At 45.7% G+C, this 19,664-nt stretch overlaps 1 protein-coding gene across 1 annotated transcript in view; it reads right to left on the bottom strand.

The window, feature by feature from the left end:
• The window catches only part of AGPS (alkylglycerone phosphate synthase), a 605,536-nt gene that overhangs the window by 281,441 nt on the left and 304,431 nt on the right, over positions 1–19,664 (bottom strand). The window contains exons 10-11 of the mRNA XM_069225421.1: positions 18,613–18,721; positions 1,838–1,965 (exon numbers count right to left, since the gene is read on the bottom strand). Coding sequence (XP_069081522.1) covers positions 1,838–1,965; positions 18,613–18,721 — 237 coding nt within the window. The remainder of the gene's footprint in view (positions 1–1,837; positions 1,966–18,612; positions 18,722–19,664) is intronic.

Genomic DNA, 19,664 nt, shown 5'->3' with positions numbered 1-19,664 from the left:
CATCACAGTAATGCTGTATGAGGAAAAAAAAGCACAGCCACTGCAAGCATTGTTTGGGCAAACAGCTCTGTGGTACCAGCATTGCTTGATTGCTTTGGTCTCCAGGATGTGCAGTACAGAAGCCACGTCATCCAAACTGACCACAAGCTGCTCCCAAGCAGACGCCATCCGAAGAACAGTTGGACCCTCCTCTCATCGGTCACAGTTAGTCTTTGTCACAGCTGATTCACGTCCGTCACAGCTAAACTACCCTCGATCTCGGTCTGGCTCATACTCTGTCACAGTTAACCTCCATAAATCACAGTTGGGTCTCATTCATATAAGGAAGATTTAGATTTTACATTGAAATACTATCATCACAAAAGAGAAAGGTGCAGCATTTTCCTATTAAACATTACATTCTTAGTCTAGCCACATCAATTTCAAAGGATTTGTTTGCTTCAGTCTATTTTATCCTAAGTACTTGCTCTTCTTTTGAAGGCTGGACCTAATACTTGAGCCAGAGTAAGAAGAGTGTGAAATTAACAAGGAGTGGAGGCATGGATGCTGCAGTTAAACCAAGGCTATCGCACCATTTGTTTCTTCACAATCGTCAACATCCTACATCCCTTCCTAGGTCAAAGTTACCTTTTACAGTGTACACTGAGGTACGTAGCAAATCACCACAGGGAGGGTCTTTGGATATGTCATCACTTTCCGGGGGGTGCAATTCTGGGGAATGGGATAACAAAGACAATAGACCCGATCTACCTAATCAGTTTTACATTACAGGGAGCACTGCCACCTGCGAATTATTAGTTACTCTAACATTTTTTACATTTCTTCTTACGGTGGTCAGATCCAGATCCTACTTGGTGTCTTGAATTCTGCCTCGCAATGTTTTTTAAAAGGGCACAATCCCCTCATTCACACATTGGTGGCATGCTTCATAACTGGGCATACCTCGCCAGTCACAGATGTTGCTAGGTGGGCTCTCCATTACCTCTTATTACGTTAGTTTTTGTGTGTGTGATCCTAAGTTCATCAGATGCTCTTGTTCCATCTAATACTTTTAACAATGTGTATATCATGGATTTAAGTAGTATTTGCTTTAATTCTTCCATTTCAAATGGATAAAAACAACGTGGACAGGCTCGGGTAAAAAGTCTCTCCTTGCCTATGTTTGTAAATTAGACACCATGTTTCTGCTACCATCTCAGTTTCTATTTGACTGTGGGCATCATTCAGGATCACTAGACCCCAATTAGTTTCCTAACTTACGCTAGTAGGTGAAAACGTGAAAAAACAACCTGATCTTTATTCCAGGTTGGCCGATATAGCATATATTGATCAGTAATATTTCCAAACATAGTTTAGGTAACAGCAATATCAGATTTTGTAAAAGAAAAAAAAGTGTTGAAATATAAAAGCAGAGCTATTTTCAGTACTCCGCATGCTTTCCTCACAGTCAGCCACCAGCACTTTCTGACACACATGCAAATACACTTTGTGGTCAGCATACATGTGCTGCTATCTGCTGCTGGGAAGCAAGGTCACTGTCATGAAGCATGCCACAAATGAATGGACGATGGGACTGCATCCTGTTAAACAGAAAGGCCTAAATGTGAGGCAGAATTGAGAACACTGAGTAAGGCCAGAGCACTACAAGAAGATTTAAAAATGTTAAAGTAACTAACAGTATTTATCAGGTGTGATGTCCGGTCTCTGGATACACATAATTAGGAAAAACATTTGACTTCATATTTTTGCGTTGATATGCACTGAAAGCTGCGTCTTAAACATTCACAGAGTTCAAAGCAATTAAGACCCTAGGATCTGACATGAGACTAAGCCTTACCTGTCGTGCTACTTCTCTTAAACAGGCAACGCCTCGCTCAAAGTTGGGGAACACCACAGAGCCATATTTCTGATATTCAGGGACTGGTCGTATTTTTATCGTAACTTCAGTGACCACGCCAAGAGTTCCTTGCGGAAGAAAAACAAGATACAGTACATGATTAAATGATTGTTTAAAGATAAAGTATAACAAGTTGTATGATATACATTCATTACAACTAAATAAGCATGCATACAATCTACAACAAAAGTACATGTAATAGAGATATTCTGGTGAGCGGTTATATATTTCCTAAGACCTCATAAGATTGCCTTTCCACACAGAGGACTCGTTTCTTTGTATGGGTCTGATGTAAAGCATGCAGATATAGTGAGGATATTTCATATTATTCGGTTCCTTATGACAACAAAGAGCATACTGTTGGTAAATTCATGACCTGTAAATCAGATGATACGATTTTTTGTCAAGTCTAACCATGCACAAACAAATAATTGGGAGTACCAGATTCTAATTTAAAACTGCATATTGCAACACATGCAACCAATTTTTCGATGCTAGACATTTCAAGAGATTTCATCAGGCAGACTGGACAAAATAACATTATTTTGCATTGGACATTGTAGAAAGGCATCGTATAGGTGGGGACAGTGAAGGTCCTTTAAGAAATTAAAAACTCTATATATATTGGATCAGAACATTAGTTAACCAGATGGTCTGAATGTAACTGAGAAACTAATTGTGCATCTCCTCGGATTGTCTCAGACTGAATGGTTTGCCCTTTTAATTACTGGGTGGTTTCCTTCAAGGTAGAAAAAGATTGAACGGTCGCCGTCGTCTTTGACGGCAGTCCACCAAACTTTTAGCATTTTCCATTTTTCAGAAATAACCTTTGAAAGTGGGTTTTCCAGAAACAAAAAAAAAAATACCAAACAGCTCCCTATGCCCTGGAAGTTTTTTCCCCAGGGTGAGTGGGCCATTTTTAATTTTTTGGTTTTCTTTGGGCAGGTGAGTGGCAGACCCTGGGCGACATTGGGGGCACCCTCCATTCCGGAAGCGGAGCCTCGGAGGCCCCAGCCAAAAGGCTGTCTTTCCAAACTATAAAGGTGGCCTTCTTACAGGTGACAAGCCCTGCCTGGACACCGTGCAACCAGGGACTCAATTTGCTGCGTCTCCCACCACTCAGTGACACCCAGGAGAAAGGGCCAGAGTACCTTACGCTGTCCATTTCCATTGTCCGTTTCCTTCCACTGGCCTCATCTCAGGGCAGGGCTTTTTATTCCTGCATCCCCGGTTCCAGGGTGGATGATCAACTGAGTTCCGAGACCCATTCAGGAGTACTGACTTGCCGCCAAAAGAGGCCTAATTACACTCCTTACACCGCAATATCTGGAAGCCTGAAGGGGTAAGTTGTACAGGGCCTGTAAACATTCCCCTCCCGCATGCCTGAGTTCCAGATGACAGAGGCACCCCCATATGGTCAACTACGATTCTTTAATGAAAGAGGGTGCTCTCTTCCCCTGGACTGGTCCTCCAACGCTCGCCTCTTCCTCACAGGGCACACTGGTCTTGGCAAGAAGGCAGGCACTGGTGCTCCAGCGCAGGTGGTCTTAGTTTCCCTGGGTGATATCGCTTCACCCAGCAGGGAGACTAAAGGGTCTTAGCCCCCAGTTCTGGTCACAGGCAGAAGTCTTGCAGAGATTCTCCTCCTCCCATAGCTCGTCTGACTGCTTGGCAGATGACCATTTTTGGCATATCAACCTCTCCCTTCTTATACTCCAATACCAGGCACCAAAAGTGATTTAAGGTCTGGGTCTTTTAAGTGGTATTGAAGTGCACACTTCTCTTCTCCTTCTTCCTCTTGAAAGGCCATTTGTCACAGCAGGACAGACTCTGAAGCTGTTAGTCTCACAACACAAGTTACGGGAGTGACAAGAGTTCACACGTGGGTGTCAGCCACAGTTATAAATTCATCAAAAGGTTAATCACAAGCTCACAGCCCTACTCTTAGGATTCCCTTATCAGCCCCATCTCATTCCCGAGATGTGGCCAAGCCCTTTCCTTATGATCTCTCAATGAATCAAAGAGCCCCCCCTTAAAGTGCACAGGGGGAGCCTTTCTCCAGTGTGTCCCACACAGCTCAGAGGAACGCAGCTATAATCTGTCTGGAGACATTCCTCTACCTCCTCATGAATCACTGTGCTGGCATGGGCCTCCCAAATTGGACCCGGTCCTCAATGTAATATACCATTGCAGGCACACTTGCCCTCAGCGTACTTACACAACACAGTTACTGTCCAGTACTGACACCTCAATGTATTGTGCCACCAAAGACACACATACTTTCAGCACTCACATTCAATCTGCACGCCCTGCCCAGGTAAAGTAGCCTTTCTGAGTTGCACAAATCTACACTCCTCATGCACTGTACTAATGCAGATACACATACACCCAGCACATGCATTCAGCATGCACTCACTGTACAGCACTACGTCCTTTGTGTACTATACCATGCATACACTGCACACCACTGATCTATCCCTGCACTGTATCCTTCCCAGGCACACGTACGACTCGTGCAGAGTGAGCAGAACTGCTCTTCACAGTACTCATTTTCTTACTGATATAGGCCAAGGGTGAGTGACGCACACAGCAGTGGAACTTTAAAGTGAGTGAGCCTGTGGGCTGGTTGTATGACACAACCATGCATGCCAGAACCATGCAAACCTTAACAACGCAGTTGGAACCCCAACCAAGTCTTTACCACACATGCCTTCAAAACAAATTTTGTTGTAAAAGCATGCTTGGTAAAAGAATATCTGGTAACGGCATGCATAGTTGTGTTATACAACCCCCCGTAACAAAAAAACTACCCCAACCAAAGAAATTACTCCCTACCTCTAAAAACCTCCAAGAGCCCTAAAACCCTGCCACTGTAAAAAAAAAAAAAAAAAAATACCCCGACCCCCCACCCACCATAAGCCCTAAACGTATGCATGGCTTAGCCTGCGTTGTTTAGGCCGTTCCCCTGTAGGCCTAACTCCAGTGACACAGGATAAAAATGACCTGTCTACTACCAGTAATCACTACACGGCATGCTGCCACCACCACTGCCATCAGTGCGTCATATTGGCTCACTCACTCTTTTTTTTTTTTTTCAAAGTCCTACTGCTGTGTGCTTAGCACACCCTTGTCATACACCAGGTAGATGCAGAGTGCTGCACAAGGGTAGTGACTTTGCACTTGATGTATGTGAGCATGGGAATGGTACAATACAGGGATAGAGTAGTACTAACAGTACATGTATTGTTAGTGCATGTAGTGAGAGTATGTATGCTTGCCAGGAATAAATTATGTAATAGATGGAGTGCTATGCAGTGTGTGCACAATGAAAAGCATGTACTGACTGCAAGTGTGCGAGAACTACAATACATGAAGGGTGAAGTGTGTGTGCTGACAGCTTGTGTATTTGCAAATAGCACCAACTGGTACAATACAGAAAGGCTACAGTACTGAACAGTGCAAGCAGACTGAATGTGTGTGCTGAATGTATGTGTGTCTGTGTTGGTACAGTACAGTACATGGAGGTGACTACTGGACTGTATGTGTGTTATGTGTGTACACTGAGTGCAAGTGTGCCTGAGGGGGATTCACTGGTGAAGATGCTGCTGCACCATAAATACTTTTGACTGAGATCCTGAGGGAGTCAAATGGGAACTTCTGAGTGTGGCCTAATAGTTTGTATTCCCTGATGAGGTCACCAGTGAAAGGGGAAATTACCCTGAATATGTACAAGAAGGAAGGTGGTCCAGAGATTTGCCTGACAACTACTAGAGCCCAGAACTCATGAAGGGGGATTGTGTTATTGCATTTCAATGTCATATCTCTTTGCATATGTAGAGTTAGAAACACAATTCTACTTTTAAGGTCGAAGCCTACCAGACAGCAGAGATGTCCAGTTTGCTAAAGACATCTTGGGGACATTCAGAAAGCATTCACCTGTTGCTTACCATTGGCTTTGTGGTTTGTAACTCACATTTTCTGGCTTTCTATTTGCTGGATTTATTTGTTTTAGGTTCTCCAGCTTTGGGTTATTGCCCAAACCTTTTTTTTTTTAAAATGTATTCTTCCACAAACTCACTATCTGTAAACAGGCCTTTAAATCGCGTTCTTATCTTGCCACATGTGCTGTGCATTCAAAGTTAGAGGTCAGATGTCAAGCTCTCTTCCAAGGGAGCTTGGAGTTTACATTTCTTTCTTTGACTTCAAAGTGAGAGAATTTATATGACAATCCTGCTGAGTATCCATGTAGGAGGAGACGGAGAAGGATGTTTTCTTTTTTAGCACACAACAACAAAAATGAACTGTGCTGCTGTTTTCGAATATGTCAGAATTAGTACACATGAAGCACTTTTTTTGTAATTCTGACTTGTGGCAGAAACAAAAATTTGAATACGATCAAAACACATCAATACATTAGGTGATGACATTTGCAGTATAACTGGATTTTGGCACAAATGAAATGGCCATTTCAATTGAAAATGTGTTGTCTGTAATGGCAGTGCACCTCCATACCATGTATACTCCGCTCCACTCCATACCCTTCGACCCTATGCCACAGCTCTTCATTCTACAACACTCCACTCTACAACATACCACTCAAGTCTATGCCCTTCCACTCTAAGATACGCAAAGTCACTCAACTCCACGCTTCTCAAATCTACGCCACTTCATGACAACACACCACTCCACTCCACAGTCCTCTACTTCACACCACTTACCCACACTCCACTTTACCTCAGTCCAGTCTATCCCCACTCCACTCTAACGTACTCCAATCTAGCCCACCCCACTTTGCTACAATCTACTCCACACAATCTACCCCACTCCAATCTACCCCCTCCAATCTAATCCACCCTACCTCACTTCAGAGGTACTTGGCCCAGTTGCTCACGATCCATGGTAGCCACAGTCACGTGGCCTGGCACATCAGGAGCAAACTGCTTCAACCACCAAAGTTGGGCCCAGTAACCCCTGAATGCACTTTGGCCAGCTGAAAGGGACTCTGGCAACACTTCTCTAAGATTACTTGGACCCAGTTGGTCCTGATCTTCTTTAGGACTCGGGCACGAGTAGTATCAGCAGAAAGGATGCAGCAGTCCAGAGTTTGACTCCAAATGGAACATATCTTTGAGCGAGAGCCACTTTGGAAACTCCAAAGCACAAAAGTGCTGACATTGCGTGTTCTCTGTGGTGGTAAACAGATCAAGCCAGGGTCCTCCCGATTCCTGGAAGAGATCTTGCACCATCTCCGGATGCAGATGCCATTTGTGATCTGCACAACACGGACAGCTGAATTTGTCTGCCCAGGAGTTCAGAGACCCCTCTAGGCGTTGCATGACCAGGAAGATATCCTGATGTTCCAGCCAGATCCAGAGGTACAGGTCCTCCTGGCACAGGATTCACAACTGACTCCAGCTCGTTTGTGGCAATATCACATGTTAGTGATGTTGTTCATGAGCACCTGTAGTAAGTAGCCTTCCCCTAATGGATGGGTGGAAATATTCAAAGTCAAGCAGATGCCCTCATTCCAGCAAAATAATGTGGAGCAATGTCTCTGCCTGCATATGCTATCTGGTGTGCTTCACCAGCAGGATGCAGGAGGCCATCAGACCCAGCACTCTCAAAGTTGGTCTTACTGAGATCCAGGAATTAGGATGAAAAATTGAGATCACAGCCAGAATGTCCCGGACTCTCCACTCCGGAGGGTAAACATGAAACTGCAAAGTGTACAGAATGGCTCTGATAAAGGGGAGAGTCTGAGACGGAGTCAGGTGGGACTTTAGCATGATGATCATGATTGCCAGTGAATGCAGGAGGTCTGCCATAGCCTAGAGTTGTATGACAATTGCCTGTGGCGAGCCTGCCTTCAGCAGCCAGTCATCAAGGTAAGGGAAGATGTAATAGCTAACCTCTGAAGATATATTGCAACTACCGCCATCACTTCTGTGAACACCCGGTAGAGCACTGGTGAGGCCAAAAGAGAGCACAGTAAACTGAAAGTGCTCCTGATCCACAGTGTATTGCAGGTGTTGTCTGCTGGCCTACAAGATGGGAATGTAAAAACACACCTCCTGCAGGTCCAACACTACCATCCAGTCTCTGAGATCCAAGGCAGATAGGACCTGGGCCAGGGTGAGCATCTTAATTTTCTCCTTTCGTAGGAGGGCACTGAAGGAGTGAAGATCTAGGTTAGGACGGAGCCCTCTATCCTTTTTTGACACCAGAAAGTAGCAGGAATAGCAACCATCCCATGCTTCTGGTGCCGACAGCTTCTCGATGGCTCCTGTACCTCCTGGAACAACGAGAAGTGGTCCTCTGCCAGATTTGAGGACAGTGGCAAGGGTGGTAGGCTTTCCAGAAACGGAGGGCATAACCCCGTTGCACAATTTGACACGCGTATTTGTTGGGGGTTATCACTTGCCATTGGGGCAGGTAATGCCTGATCCTGCCTCCAACAGGATTGTTGTGATGTGTTAAGGGTATGTGTTAGACTTTTCAACCTTGGCGTGGTCTCCCTTAACTTTTTGCCTCTGCTTCCCAGGTTGTTGATGTGTGCTGGACTCTGTGTTTGCTGTTTTTGTTACTCTGGACACCAGTGCTAAAGTGCAAGTGCTCCTATACAAAATGTGTATGTAATTGGCTTATCCACGATTGGCATATTTGATGTACTAGTAAGTCCTTAGTAAAGTGCACTAGAGGTGCCCAGGGGCCTGTAAATCAAATGCTACTAGTGGGCATGCAGTACTGGTTGTGCCACCCACATTAGTAGCCCTGTAATCATGTCTCAGACCTGCCACTGCTGTGTCTGTGTGTGCAGTTTTAAACTGTAAATTCGACTTGGCAAGTGTACCCACTTGACAGGCCTAAATCTTCACTTTTCTTACATGTAAGGCACCCCTAAGGTAGGCCCTAGGTAGCCCCAAGGGCAGGGTGCAGTGTATGGTTAAGGTAGGACAGATAGTAATGTGCTTTATATGTCCGGACAGTGAAATATTGATAAATTCGTTTTTCACTGTTGCAAAGCCTGTCCCTCTCATAGGTTAATCTGGGGGGTACTTTTAAATCTGATTAAAGTGTAGATTCTCTTTGGGATCGGATAGACGTGGGGTTTGGGGTCTCTGAGCTCACAATTTAAAAATAAATCTTTTAGTAAAGTTGATTTTAAGATTGTGTGTTTAAAATGCCACTTTTAGAAAGTGAGCATTTTCTTGCTTAAACCATTTCTGTGACTCTGCCTGTTTGTGGATTCCCTGTCTGGGTCAGTTTGACAGTTGAGCTGGTTGCGCCTCTCGGTAGACAGTGACACAAAGAGAGCTGGGGGTGTAGCCTGCATATCCTGATGAGCCATCTGTGCTTGGGGGGAGGGGAGGAGTGGTCACTTACACCTGAAAGGGCTGTGCCTACCCTCACACAATGCAGTCTCCAACCCCCTGGTGAGTGTCTGGGGCCTGGCCTGGGCAAGGCAGGATTTAACAATCAAGAGAGACTTTGCTTTGAAGTAGGCCTACTTCAAATGAGAAAATGGGTAAAAGAAGGATGCCCAAAACCACAGACTTTAGAACACTTCTGGAAACCAAGAGGAACCTCTGCCTGGAGAAGAGCAGAAGAGTTGAGGAAGAAGAGCTGCCCTGCCTGTGACTGTGCTTTTTGGAGCTATCCTGCAGTTGCTGCTTCTGCCTGTGCTAGGGGACAAAGACTGGACTTGGTGTTGCCTTCCTTCTTGTGAAGATCTCTAAAGGCTTGATTTAGAGCTTGCCTCCTGTTGGTTGAAGTCTCAGGGGCAGCAAAGACATCTCTCTGCCAGCACCTGGAGTCTCTGGAGAGACATCCTACCCTGCCAAGTGGTGCCCATCCAGTTCCTGGGACCCTAAAGGAGAAGCCTGCAGCCCAAGAGTGAGAAATCCACACACTGAACGCTGTGCGGGGAAAAGATCGACGCGACTCCGATCTGTGGTTGAAAAATCGACGCGCTGCCGGCTTCGCGGCTGAAAATCGACGCTCGCCTTCAACGCGACCCAAAGATCGACATCAGGGGCTGGAGAAACGACGCACAGCATTGCTGATGGAGGCTAGTGAGATCGCTGCGTAGTTTTCAGATCATCGTGCGGCTGGATTTCCGACGCAAACACCGATGGGTGTGTAAAAACCGACACAAGGCCTGCCCAGACCCGAGAGTGCTGACCAGATCGACACATCGCTCTCCTGCAGAGAGAAGAAACGACACACGCCGACCCGACTGAAAGAGAAACGTAGCAAGGTCTCGCTCGTGAGTGATATTGACGTATCGCAAGCCCTTTTTAACGCACACTCACCTGTGCGTGGTTATTTTTGATGCACCCAAGGTAAATTTTCACGCTAACAGCGTTAGTGTGTGTTTGAAATTACATGAAGACTCTTTTTGCATTTTTAGTGATAACTTGACTTGTGTATTGTGGATTTTTTGTCGTTTTGATCTTGTTTTATTTAGATAAATATGTTCTATTTTTCTAAACCTGTGTTGTGTCATTTTGTAGTGTTTTAATTAAGTTACTGTGTGTGTTGGTACAAATACTTTACACCTAGCACTGTGACGTTAAGCTTACTGCTCGTGCCAAGATACCAAGGGGGTAAGCAGGGGTTAGCTGTTGGGGATTCTCTATTACCCTGACTAGAGTGAGGGTCCTTGCTTGGACAGGTGGTAACCTGACTGCCAACCAAAGACCCCATTTCTAACAGTATGCAAAAGGGGTTTGATGGCTATGGCAGCTGGAGGGAAGGGGGACAGGACAGGTCATTTGCGGGAGCTGTGTCCAAGGCCATGAAAAGGGTGGCAAATCTATGGTTGGTATCGCAAATGCGGCTGGTAGCCCCTACTGAAGCTACAGAAGGGGCCAAAGAAGGAGTACTGTAGGCATGGAGCCCGGGAAAGGCCCGACAACCTATTGCTGACATGACTTTCCTTGCAGTGCTTGAGTGCTGTTTAAGCTTTGTCGCCAAACAAGCATGGCAGGACAAGCCCCTGGTGACTGGGCATGCCATAAGAAAGCAGCTGATCTTTGCCAGGTGTGGCGACAGAGTGCCACCGTGGAGGCAACAGCCCTGCCCAGCAAGTCAGTGGTGTCTAGTACACACTGAATGGTGACCTTCACTCCATCATGGTTGTTCATCATAGCCTGGTTCAGTATTGCCCTGGCCTCTTCTGGGACCATCGGCAGCACTTGCATCAGTGAGTCCCACAAGGTGTGGGAGAACAGGCTCAAGAGGCGTGGGGTGGTCACCAACCACAATGCTAGGCTGATGGAAGAAAAACATTTGTTCCCCAAACATTCCAGCCTTTTGGATTTCCTGTACGGTGGAGTGGCAGGGAACAAGGTAGGGTTGACTTTGGTGCCTGAGGCCTGCAGCTCCAGACTTTCTAGTGTAGGGTGCTGGGTGAGGAAGGCTGGCATCACCATGTGTCAGGCGGTGGCAGCAGGCAGTCATCCAGTGCACTGGTACCCCTATGCAGGTGCAGGATTTGGTCCAGGCCCCCAGGAGAGTGTGTGTGAGGGATTAATAAAAGGGGAAAGAGGGGGCTCTACAGAGCTTAGACCTGGTTGAAGCACTTCAGTCAGGACATTTGTTTTGACCAGAACAGAGGGAACCTGCAGATGAAAGACCTCCACTGCCCTCCTTACCACCATTGCGAAGGATACATCATACTCAGTGGCCAGGCCAGGAGGAGACACCAAGACAAATTCTGGAGATGGGTACAGTTCATTGACATCTTCCAGCTCCTCGTATTAATCTTCCTCATGGTAGGTCTGGGCTAGCTTGTCGGCTGAGTCACAAAACCCACAGTCATCACCCCCTCCAAAATTGTGTCTGTCAAACGGCAGAGACCCATGTCTGAACCAGACGGCTGTCACAGTCCGGTAGGCACTGGTGTTGACATTAAATGGCATTGTGGCAGTGCAGACTGAGACAGACATGCTTGATGGTTTCTGCATTGCCAGTGACATCAGGAGTGGTGCCAGGGGAACTGGGTCCAGCGGAGGCCATCTGGATCCAAGAAATGGATACAGAGGGCCCAGCTGGTGTGGGGGGTGGGCCTTAAGGCAGTAAACCAGCTAGGGTACGTCTCTGCTCCACGGGGCCCAAAGGCACACGAGAGGGAGTCGGTGGCCTAAAGATGTAATCTATGCTTGTGTGACCCTCACCAAGTTTGGCTGGGGTCGCTCCAGATTCGGGGAATTCAGGGAGGCACAAAGCAGAACAGGTGGGGTGCTCTGCAGGTGAGGTGCGGGAGCGGGGCCTTGAAGCACGGGGTCCATCAGGAGAAGCAGATAAATGCTTTGACTTCTTCTTGTGCTTCTTTGACTTACCTGACAATGAGGGCTAAGGCTTTGAAGACGACCATCCATAACACCAGCCCAGTGACTGGGCCAGGGATTTCCCCTGGGATTGGGACCATGAATGACACAGAGTTTTCTTATGCAGTGCTGAAAGGAGTTTCACTGCACACTTCTGGATCGCCTTTTGGTTCATTGACCAACAGTCAATACAGGCCCTGGTCGTGGTCTGACCCCAGTCCCCAAAGAGAGACCAAGTGAGGATCAGTCACAGACATCTGCCTGTAATATTTCGCAAGGTTTAAAATCTGCAAGTTTGTTAGGAAACATGTCCATAGCACACTGGGAGCAACTGCTCCAAAAAGGGTGGCGTAAGGACTCCCATGTATTGTGCCCCATGATAGAACCGAACATAACAGGCTAGTGGCCATAGCAGCAGACAACAGATGGAATCTGTTAGTGTTCACAGGAGATAAGGGGCAAAACGGAACATAGGGGGAGAAGAATGAACAGGGGGAGCAGAGATATTAGAGGAAGAGTACAGAATGGAAGGCAGACCTGAGAAGGAGGAGATTGGAGAAAACAGCAGGACCCGAGTGAGGGCTGCCCAGCTGGAAACCAAAGACAAGACATTGCAGGAAACTACAGCTACACTAGACATAAGAGGCATCCATATTCACGACCACGGGAAGGGCGAGAGCAGTAATAAGGAAAGTGGAGAGCTACAGAAGACATCCCCAAACCCTTCCAGACTGGGCGGCCAGGAGAGGAAGGAGGTCGCAGTGGGCAACACTGTCACGACCCTGGTGGAGAGTCGTACCCATAGGCAAGTGTCAGGTTTTCAATTTCTACACTGGGGGAGGTGGTGGCATAAGGGAGAAAACCCACAAGGAGATACTAAGTGATGTGTGGAAAGGAAGCAGTTTTTATTCAAGGAATTCACTAATGGGGGGAAGGGGGTGGTGGCACAGTGAAAGCTAAGTCTAGGTAGAAACAGACTAATAATTAGATGTATGTTGTTTGTTCCTAGGGAATCCTACCTCCTGGGTGAACCGGGAGTACTCCAGTAAGGGACAGAAGTATTAAAGTCAAGGACCTGTAATTGGGACAAAACTCAAATGGGAAAGAATACTTAGAACCCTAGGAAAAAGTTGGGAAAATCCCAAACCATTTAATAAATCTTATTAACGCTCTCACAAGTGGTTGTGTGGTCCTCGCAAGTGCACTAACCATTGCCAAAACGGTCAAAACTTTATTAAAAAAATGTCTGAGGTAGCTCTCCAGACCGAAGAAAGAACTGTTGTCAGAGCTCTGGGGCGGCACCCGTATGGGCACTGCGCATATGACCTTCAGACGGGTTGACGTAGAGCAGGCGATGCCACCTAATGGCGCACAGAGGTGCTAAGATTAGCTGAATACAGTCTGATGCCTGTGGAATACTCTAAGGTGAAGGAATCTGCAATCAGAAGTCTCTATCAGAAAGGGGCAATATATTGGTGGGCAATGTAATGGTATAATTAGCCGCCTGAATAATTTAGTTGTAAGCTGATGTATTGGAGCTAGACTGTACTTAATTAATCCTAGCATGTTTTAATACACAAAACTCAGCAACATTTCCTATACAAACAGCGATAACATTAAACGTCTCGGTTTTTTTCACATGATCGGCACTTCAGTGCATTCCAAAACATCAGTAAAACAACAACTTGCACCAGAGGGCTCCATTCTATAGATCAAAACTAAGCAGTGACCTAGGTGAACAAGGGAGTACATCATCATACAGTAACCTTCCTAAGAAATACACAATATCAAACTAAATGGAGGACAAAAAGGGGAAGTATCACATGGAACCTCACCCACAACATCACACCTGAAGAAGACACCTACACAGACACCAAAATAAGGGACCATGGGATCATATTCCTGATGAATATCACGCTCAAACCAAAAGGTCCACAACAGAGGTTGAAAATTGTTGCGTTTCATAACCAACCCTGGGTGGTGATTGGAACTTGAAGTGGACAATGAGAGCCACAGCACTCTCAGTGGAGTAGAACATTTGTTATACAAAGGTTTGAAAGAGAATGAAGCATAAATTACAGTATTATCCCGGCAACCTGTTGACTCAAACTTCTGTATTGTTAGAAATTGTTGATTGTGTGATTTATTATGCACCTATTCCTTTGCAGATGTTTTGGCACACAGTGAGAGTTAGGCATTGTTAGAAATGCGGTCTCTAGTTGGCTGTGGGATGCACCCTGTCCAAGTAGGAACCCTCACTCTAGTCTGGGTAAGGAAGTCACACAGCTAAGATAACCCCTGCTCGCCCCCTTGGTAGCTTGGCTCAAGCAGTTAGGCTTATCTCAGAGGCAATGAGTAAATTATTTGTACACACACAGCAACACAGTGAAAACACCACAAAAGTACTTCACACCAGTGTAGAAAAACAGGCAGTATTTACCAGAGTAAAACAAAACCAAAGCGACACAAAACCAAAATATACAAGTAAAGGTATGGATTTTCAAAGATTAAATCTTAGTAAAGTGCTTCTAAACACAATTACTCCAACTGGGGTATCATGGCGTCTTGACCAAGTTATTCCCAACAGCCAGACACCACTCGTGAGGGAGTCCGGTCATGGAGTCTCACAGACCCCATGTACAGTACCTTGGAAAACAATGAGGAAACAAAGACGTTGCATGGAGTCTGGGAGTTGAGGCATCACTGGAGCCGGTGCGGCATTGGTTCCTTACTGCCACCTGAGAGGTGAGGGGTTGGTTCCTTTCTGCTGGGCAGGGTAGGTGAGGTGTAGATTTATTACAACCTGGTGGGGTGGATGAATCCAATAGGTGAAGATGCAAGGCGTCGACTTTGCGGTGTCGTGAACACACCACGGGCCACAGGTGCTGCGGCGGAGTGTCCCGGATGTTGGGGTCACGGCACTTTGGACTCATGCTGTGACTGGACTTCGGAGGCACTGCGGCGGCATTGGGCCTATGTTGCAGCTCGTGGTTGTTCTACTCAGTGAGGACCGTGGCTCCGGTGCAGGGGATGGTGTGCAGTCAGAGGGTCGATGTGTTTAGTTTCTTCTTGTTTGCACCAGAGCTCACTTTCAAGGGCCCAAGAACTTTATTTGGCACCACTTGGTAAGTCAGGACTCTCAGCAAGAGAGCCCAGATGCTGGCAGGTGAAATCTTTGATGGTCCCGAGACTTCTTAACAGGAGACAAGATCAGTTGAAGCCCTTGGAGAACCCTGGAAAGCAGGATGTAGAAAACAAAAGTCCAGTCTTTTCACTCTCAGGACAGAAGCAGCCAGCATCAGGCTAGCACAACAAAGCAACAGGCAGAGTAGCAGTCCCTCCTTCAGCATCCAACTCTTGTTCCTGGCAGAATGTCCTCAGTCCAGAAGTGTTCTAACTATGTTGGGTCAGAAGTCCCTATTTCTGTCTTTGAAGCAGGGCACACCTCAGCTCCCTTTGTGTGACTGCCTAGAGTGAATGAATTAACAGCCCAAATGTCATCCTGACCCAGACGTGTATTCAGCAGACAGGCAGAGGCACATAATGGTAAAGCAAGAAAATGGCCACTTCCTATAAGTCAAACTAACAGATCAAAAACCAACTTCACCAAAAGATGTATTTTTAAGTTGTGAGTCCAGAGACCCCAAACTCCACACCTCAATCTGCTCCCCATGGGAAATCACACTTAAAAGACATTTTAAGGCAATCCCCATGTTACCACATGGGAGAGATTGGCCTTGCAATAGTGAAAACCGAAATTAGCAGTATTTCACTATCGGACATATAAAACACACCAGTACATTTGCTACCTTTTAAATACACTGTAACCTGCCCCTGGGGCTACCGAGGGCCTACCTTAGCGGTGCCTTAGATGTACTAAAAGGGAAGGTTTGGGCCAGGCAAGTGGGTGTATTTGCTAGGTGGACATGGCAGTTTAAAACAGCACATACACTACAGTGGCAGGACTGAGACATGTTTGCAGGGCTACTCATGTAGGTGGCACAATCATTGCTGCAGGCCCACTAGTAGCATTTGATTTACAGGCCATGGGCACACATAGTGCACTTTACTAGGGACTTACCCATAAATCAAATATGCCAATCATGGATAAACCAATCACCAATACAATGTAGACAGTGAGCACTAGCATTTTAGCACTGGTCAGCAGTGGTAAAAGTGCCCAGAGTCCTAGAGGCCAGCAAAAACTAAATTCAGTACAGAATCAAAAACAGGAGGTCAGAAGCAAAAAGACAAGGGAAACCATGCGAAGAGCTGGCAGGTCTAACAGGCATTATCACTAGGGATTTAAAAAAAAAAAAAAGCAGTTAAAGAAAAACAAGAAGTTTAACAGCACTACTGTTTTTAGAGGACATGCTTTGGTTGTGGCGTTCTGAATATTGTTATATACAACACGCTAAAATGAATCAAATACAGTCTAACCATAAAAGTAGAAAAAAGCCATTTTAGTTGGTTTTTGAAGGTCCAGGGCCTCTGCTGGCACTTCAGTCACTGATGGCTTTAGGCCAGTGCGACCTGGAAGGATGGCACTGACTTCAAGAAGGGGGGGGGGTGGAAGACGCTGTGTTGAGCAATAAATTACGATTTAACATAACTCTTTTTATTAACCCCTTCTGTGTGCTGAGGATGTAATCATTATGTCTTTTGCACACAACAACCAAATCCCTCTGCAGTGCTTTCCCAGCTCCCCAGGCTGTTTTAGTTTTCACTGATATGCGCTGATGTCTTTTCAGTGAAAACTAAAGTGAAAAGAGACGATCGGCTCATTTCACTTTCACTGCCTCAGTGCTCAGGGGGCTATATCAGCCACAAAAGCACTGAGGCAGGTGGAAGAGGCATCGTTGGAAATCTCCCCTTTCAATGGTACCTCTCCCTAGTGGATCCCTGCTTGATCCCAGGAAGCCAGCTGAGATAATTCAAGTAATGTGTGGCAGCTGGATTTTGCTCAATCAGGTGGTGACAGGCCAGATAGATGAGCCAAGGAAGATTGTATTCCTAAAGCCCAAACAGGATGAGATAGGTGCCTGTATCAGCAAACTTCTCACTTCAACTCAGAGGCAATGAATAAATGTAATTAAGCTCCTCAAAAGAGAGCAAAATACCAGCGATTTTGTTGCTACTGAGGAAAAAGGTAAAGATCAGCATTGATGATAACATCAAACTTTATGATAAAAGTAGCAAGGGCTGGATGTCTAAGAGCCAATAACTAGCAAACGGCGGTACAAGTCTAAAGATGATGCTGTTGACCCAACATCTCCATTTTATCAACATTCAACTTCAAAAGAGTATTGGTAATCAAACGAGAATAAAGCAAGACATTATAGAAGTTTAACCGGAAATTTAGAGTTAGTACCACACTGTTGTTTTTGAAACAGAGTATCAACATTCGTAGTTCAAAACATATAGCCAAAAGAACAAATCAAAGCAAATAAAGTGCCTAAATAAGCTTTAAGAGACTACACAAAGCGCACAATAATTATTTAAAAAAAACAAAAAAAAAACAGTGTTCAGTATTTTTACTTTTAAAAAGACTAAATTGTTTAAGTCGCAAACAACTGAATAATAACAATTAAAAGATACACAATGAAAATAAGACTTAACTAGCATCATCTTAACTAGGGAACTGTGTCAGAGTTCTCTTAATGTGTTAAACATCGTGCATCCCCTCCTTAGGGCGTTCGTTAGGGAGTTCAGAATGGAATGTACTTCCTCTTGCTTTTGTCAGTGAGTTCACAATGTGCATTCCAGTCCAAGTAAATCCGTCAAACAGTTCACCAGGTAAAACTTCTGTCTATTGCGTTTGGCAAAAAGGTCGCAATGTAAAACCTCTACCTATTTTATTTGTCAAATTTGTCCCAGCGCAAAGCCACTCAGTACGGTTTTAGGCCAGCAGTTTAATACAGAACCATTTCCCATAGTATTTGTTCCAGAGTTTACAACTTGAAATTTCTTCCTACTGTACTGGGTATGGTGTCCCACTATGCAAAGTCCCACCTGACTGTGTTTGACTTGGGGGTTTGTATTAACAATATCCATTTCAGTAATGAACAACAAACCTACTTGATAAGGACGATTACCACTACTATTTTTCAACCAAATGCTTGTGGAAAGGATCAACATGTGGGTGGAGCCACAGCCCCTCTTTCAATACAACATCTTACTGCTATTAATCTGGTGAAAACGCTAGCCCTCACAGAGAGCTGTACTTTCAAACCAGGCCTAAAATCCAATGAAATTCCAAAAACAAGAGAGGGTAACCAAAACTCTTGCCGGCTACAGTGATATACTGGAATGCACGTTAAAACACCGACCTACAGGCTTTAACACAGTAATAACAATCCAATCCAATATGCCATATATTCATACCTTCAGAACCCATAATGAAATGATGGATATCTGGCCCGGTTGACATCCGAGGACCTTGACTGCTTTTTTCTATTACTCCTCTGGGCGTAACCATTTTTATGTGAACAACCTGTTAAAGAGAAGTTGTAGAATACAGATGAGGAAGCAGGTGGAAATCATCTTTCGGAATCAAGCATAGTTTCAGGGTGGTAATAAAGCATGTTATCCATCGTGTCGCTTCAGTTCCACTGAAAATTACAGGAAAATGCAGGGTCTCATCTCTAAGATACGTGGTTGTGCCCTGCACGCTGTAACTCAATTCCTCTAGTTGTGCCACAGGGGAGACAGTGAGAAATACTGCAACTTATTTCGATTAGCAGATACCGTGCCCTCTGCAACACGAAAATACCACAATACTGTAATCAGCGATCTCAAATGTCACTTAGTGAATGTGTCCATCACAGGTCCCAAATACAGAGTAGAAGCTAGTGTAGTGACTGGGTCACACGAAGCTGAAGAGAAAATACTGATGTGTGCATTTTGTCTGCTCAGTTTACATATACTTTACGTTTCCTCTGCTTGTTCTTTGCCCCTTCCTCGTCCTGCCCTAGTCTCACCCTGGCCAATGGCTCCCTCCTTTCCCTTCCAGGTCTCACCTTTGAAGCCTGGTGGGCTTCCAACATCTTTTTCTAGGAAGATGAGCAGGAATCCGAAGCCGGCTGCCCGCCCCCTCCACCCCCCCCCCCCCCCCCTACGTGCCTACTTGGATCGAGGCAGCAGTGACCCCAGACAAGAGGAACACAAGGGCCCAATCACAGTGCACCTATTAGAGGAAAGAGCCAACAGTTCTAAGCCCCTCTGTGGTGTGGCCCTCAAGGCTGCATCGTGTCCCATACGGCATCCATGCACAGTCGATGAGGAGGCCACGCGCTCTTTTTCAAAGCCGTGTGCACTTCGTTGCATTATCCAAATCACCCACCCACATCAGCAACCCGCCAGTGAAAACGGCTTCTCTGGATGAATCGCAACTCCAATCTAAAATCAGCATTAGGCTAATTAATTGGCCAACCCTG

The sequence above is a fragment of the Pleurodeles waltl genome, chromosome 3_1 (genome assembly GCF_031143425.1).
Source record: "Pleurodeles waltl isolate 20211129_DDA chromosome 3_1, aPleWal1.hap1.20221129, whole genome shotgun sequence".
NCBI classification, from domain to species: Eukaryota; Metazoa; Chordata; class Amphibia; order Caudata; family Salamandridae; genus Pleurodeles; species Pleurodeles waltl.
This window is presented reverse-complemented; position numbering and strand designations above follow the sequence as displayed.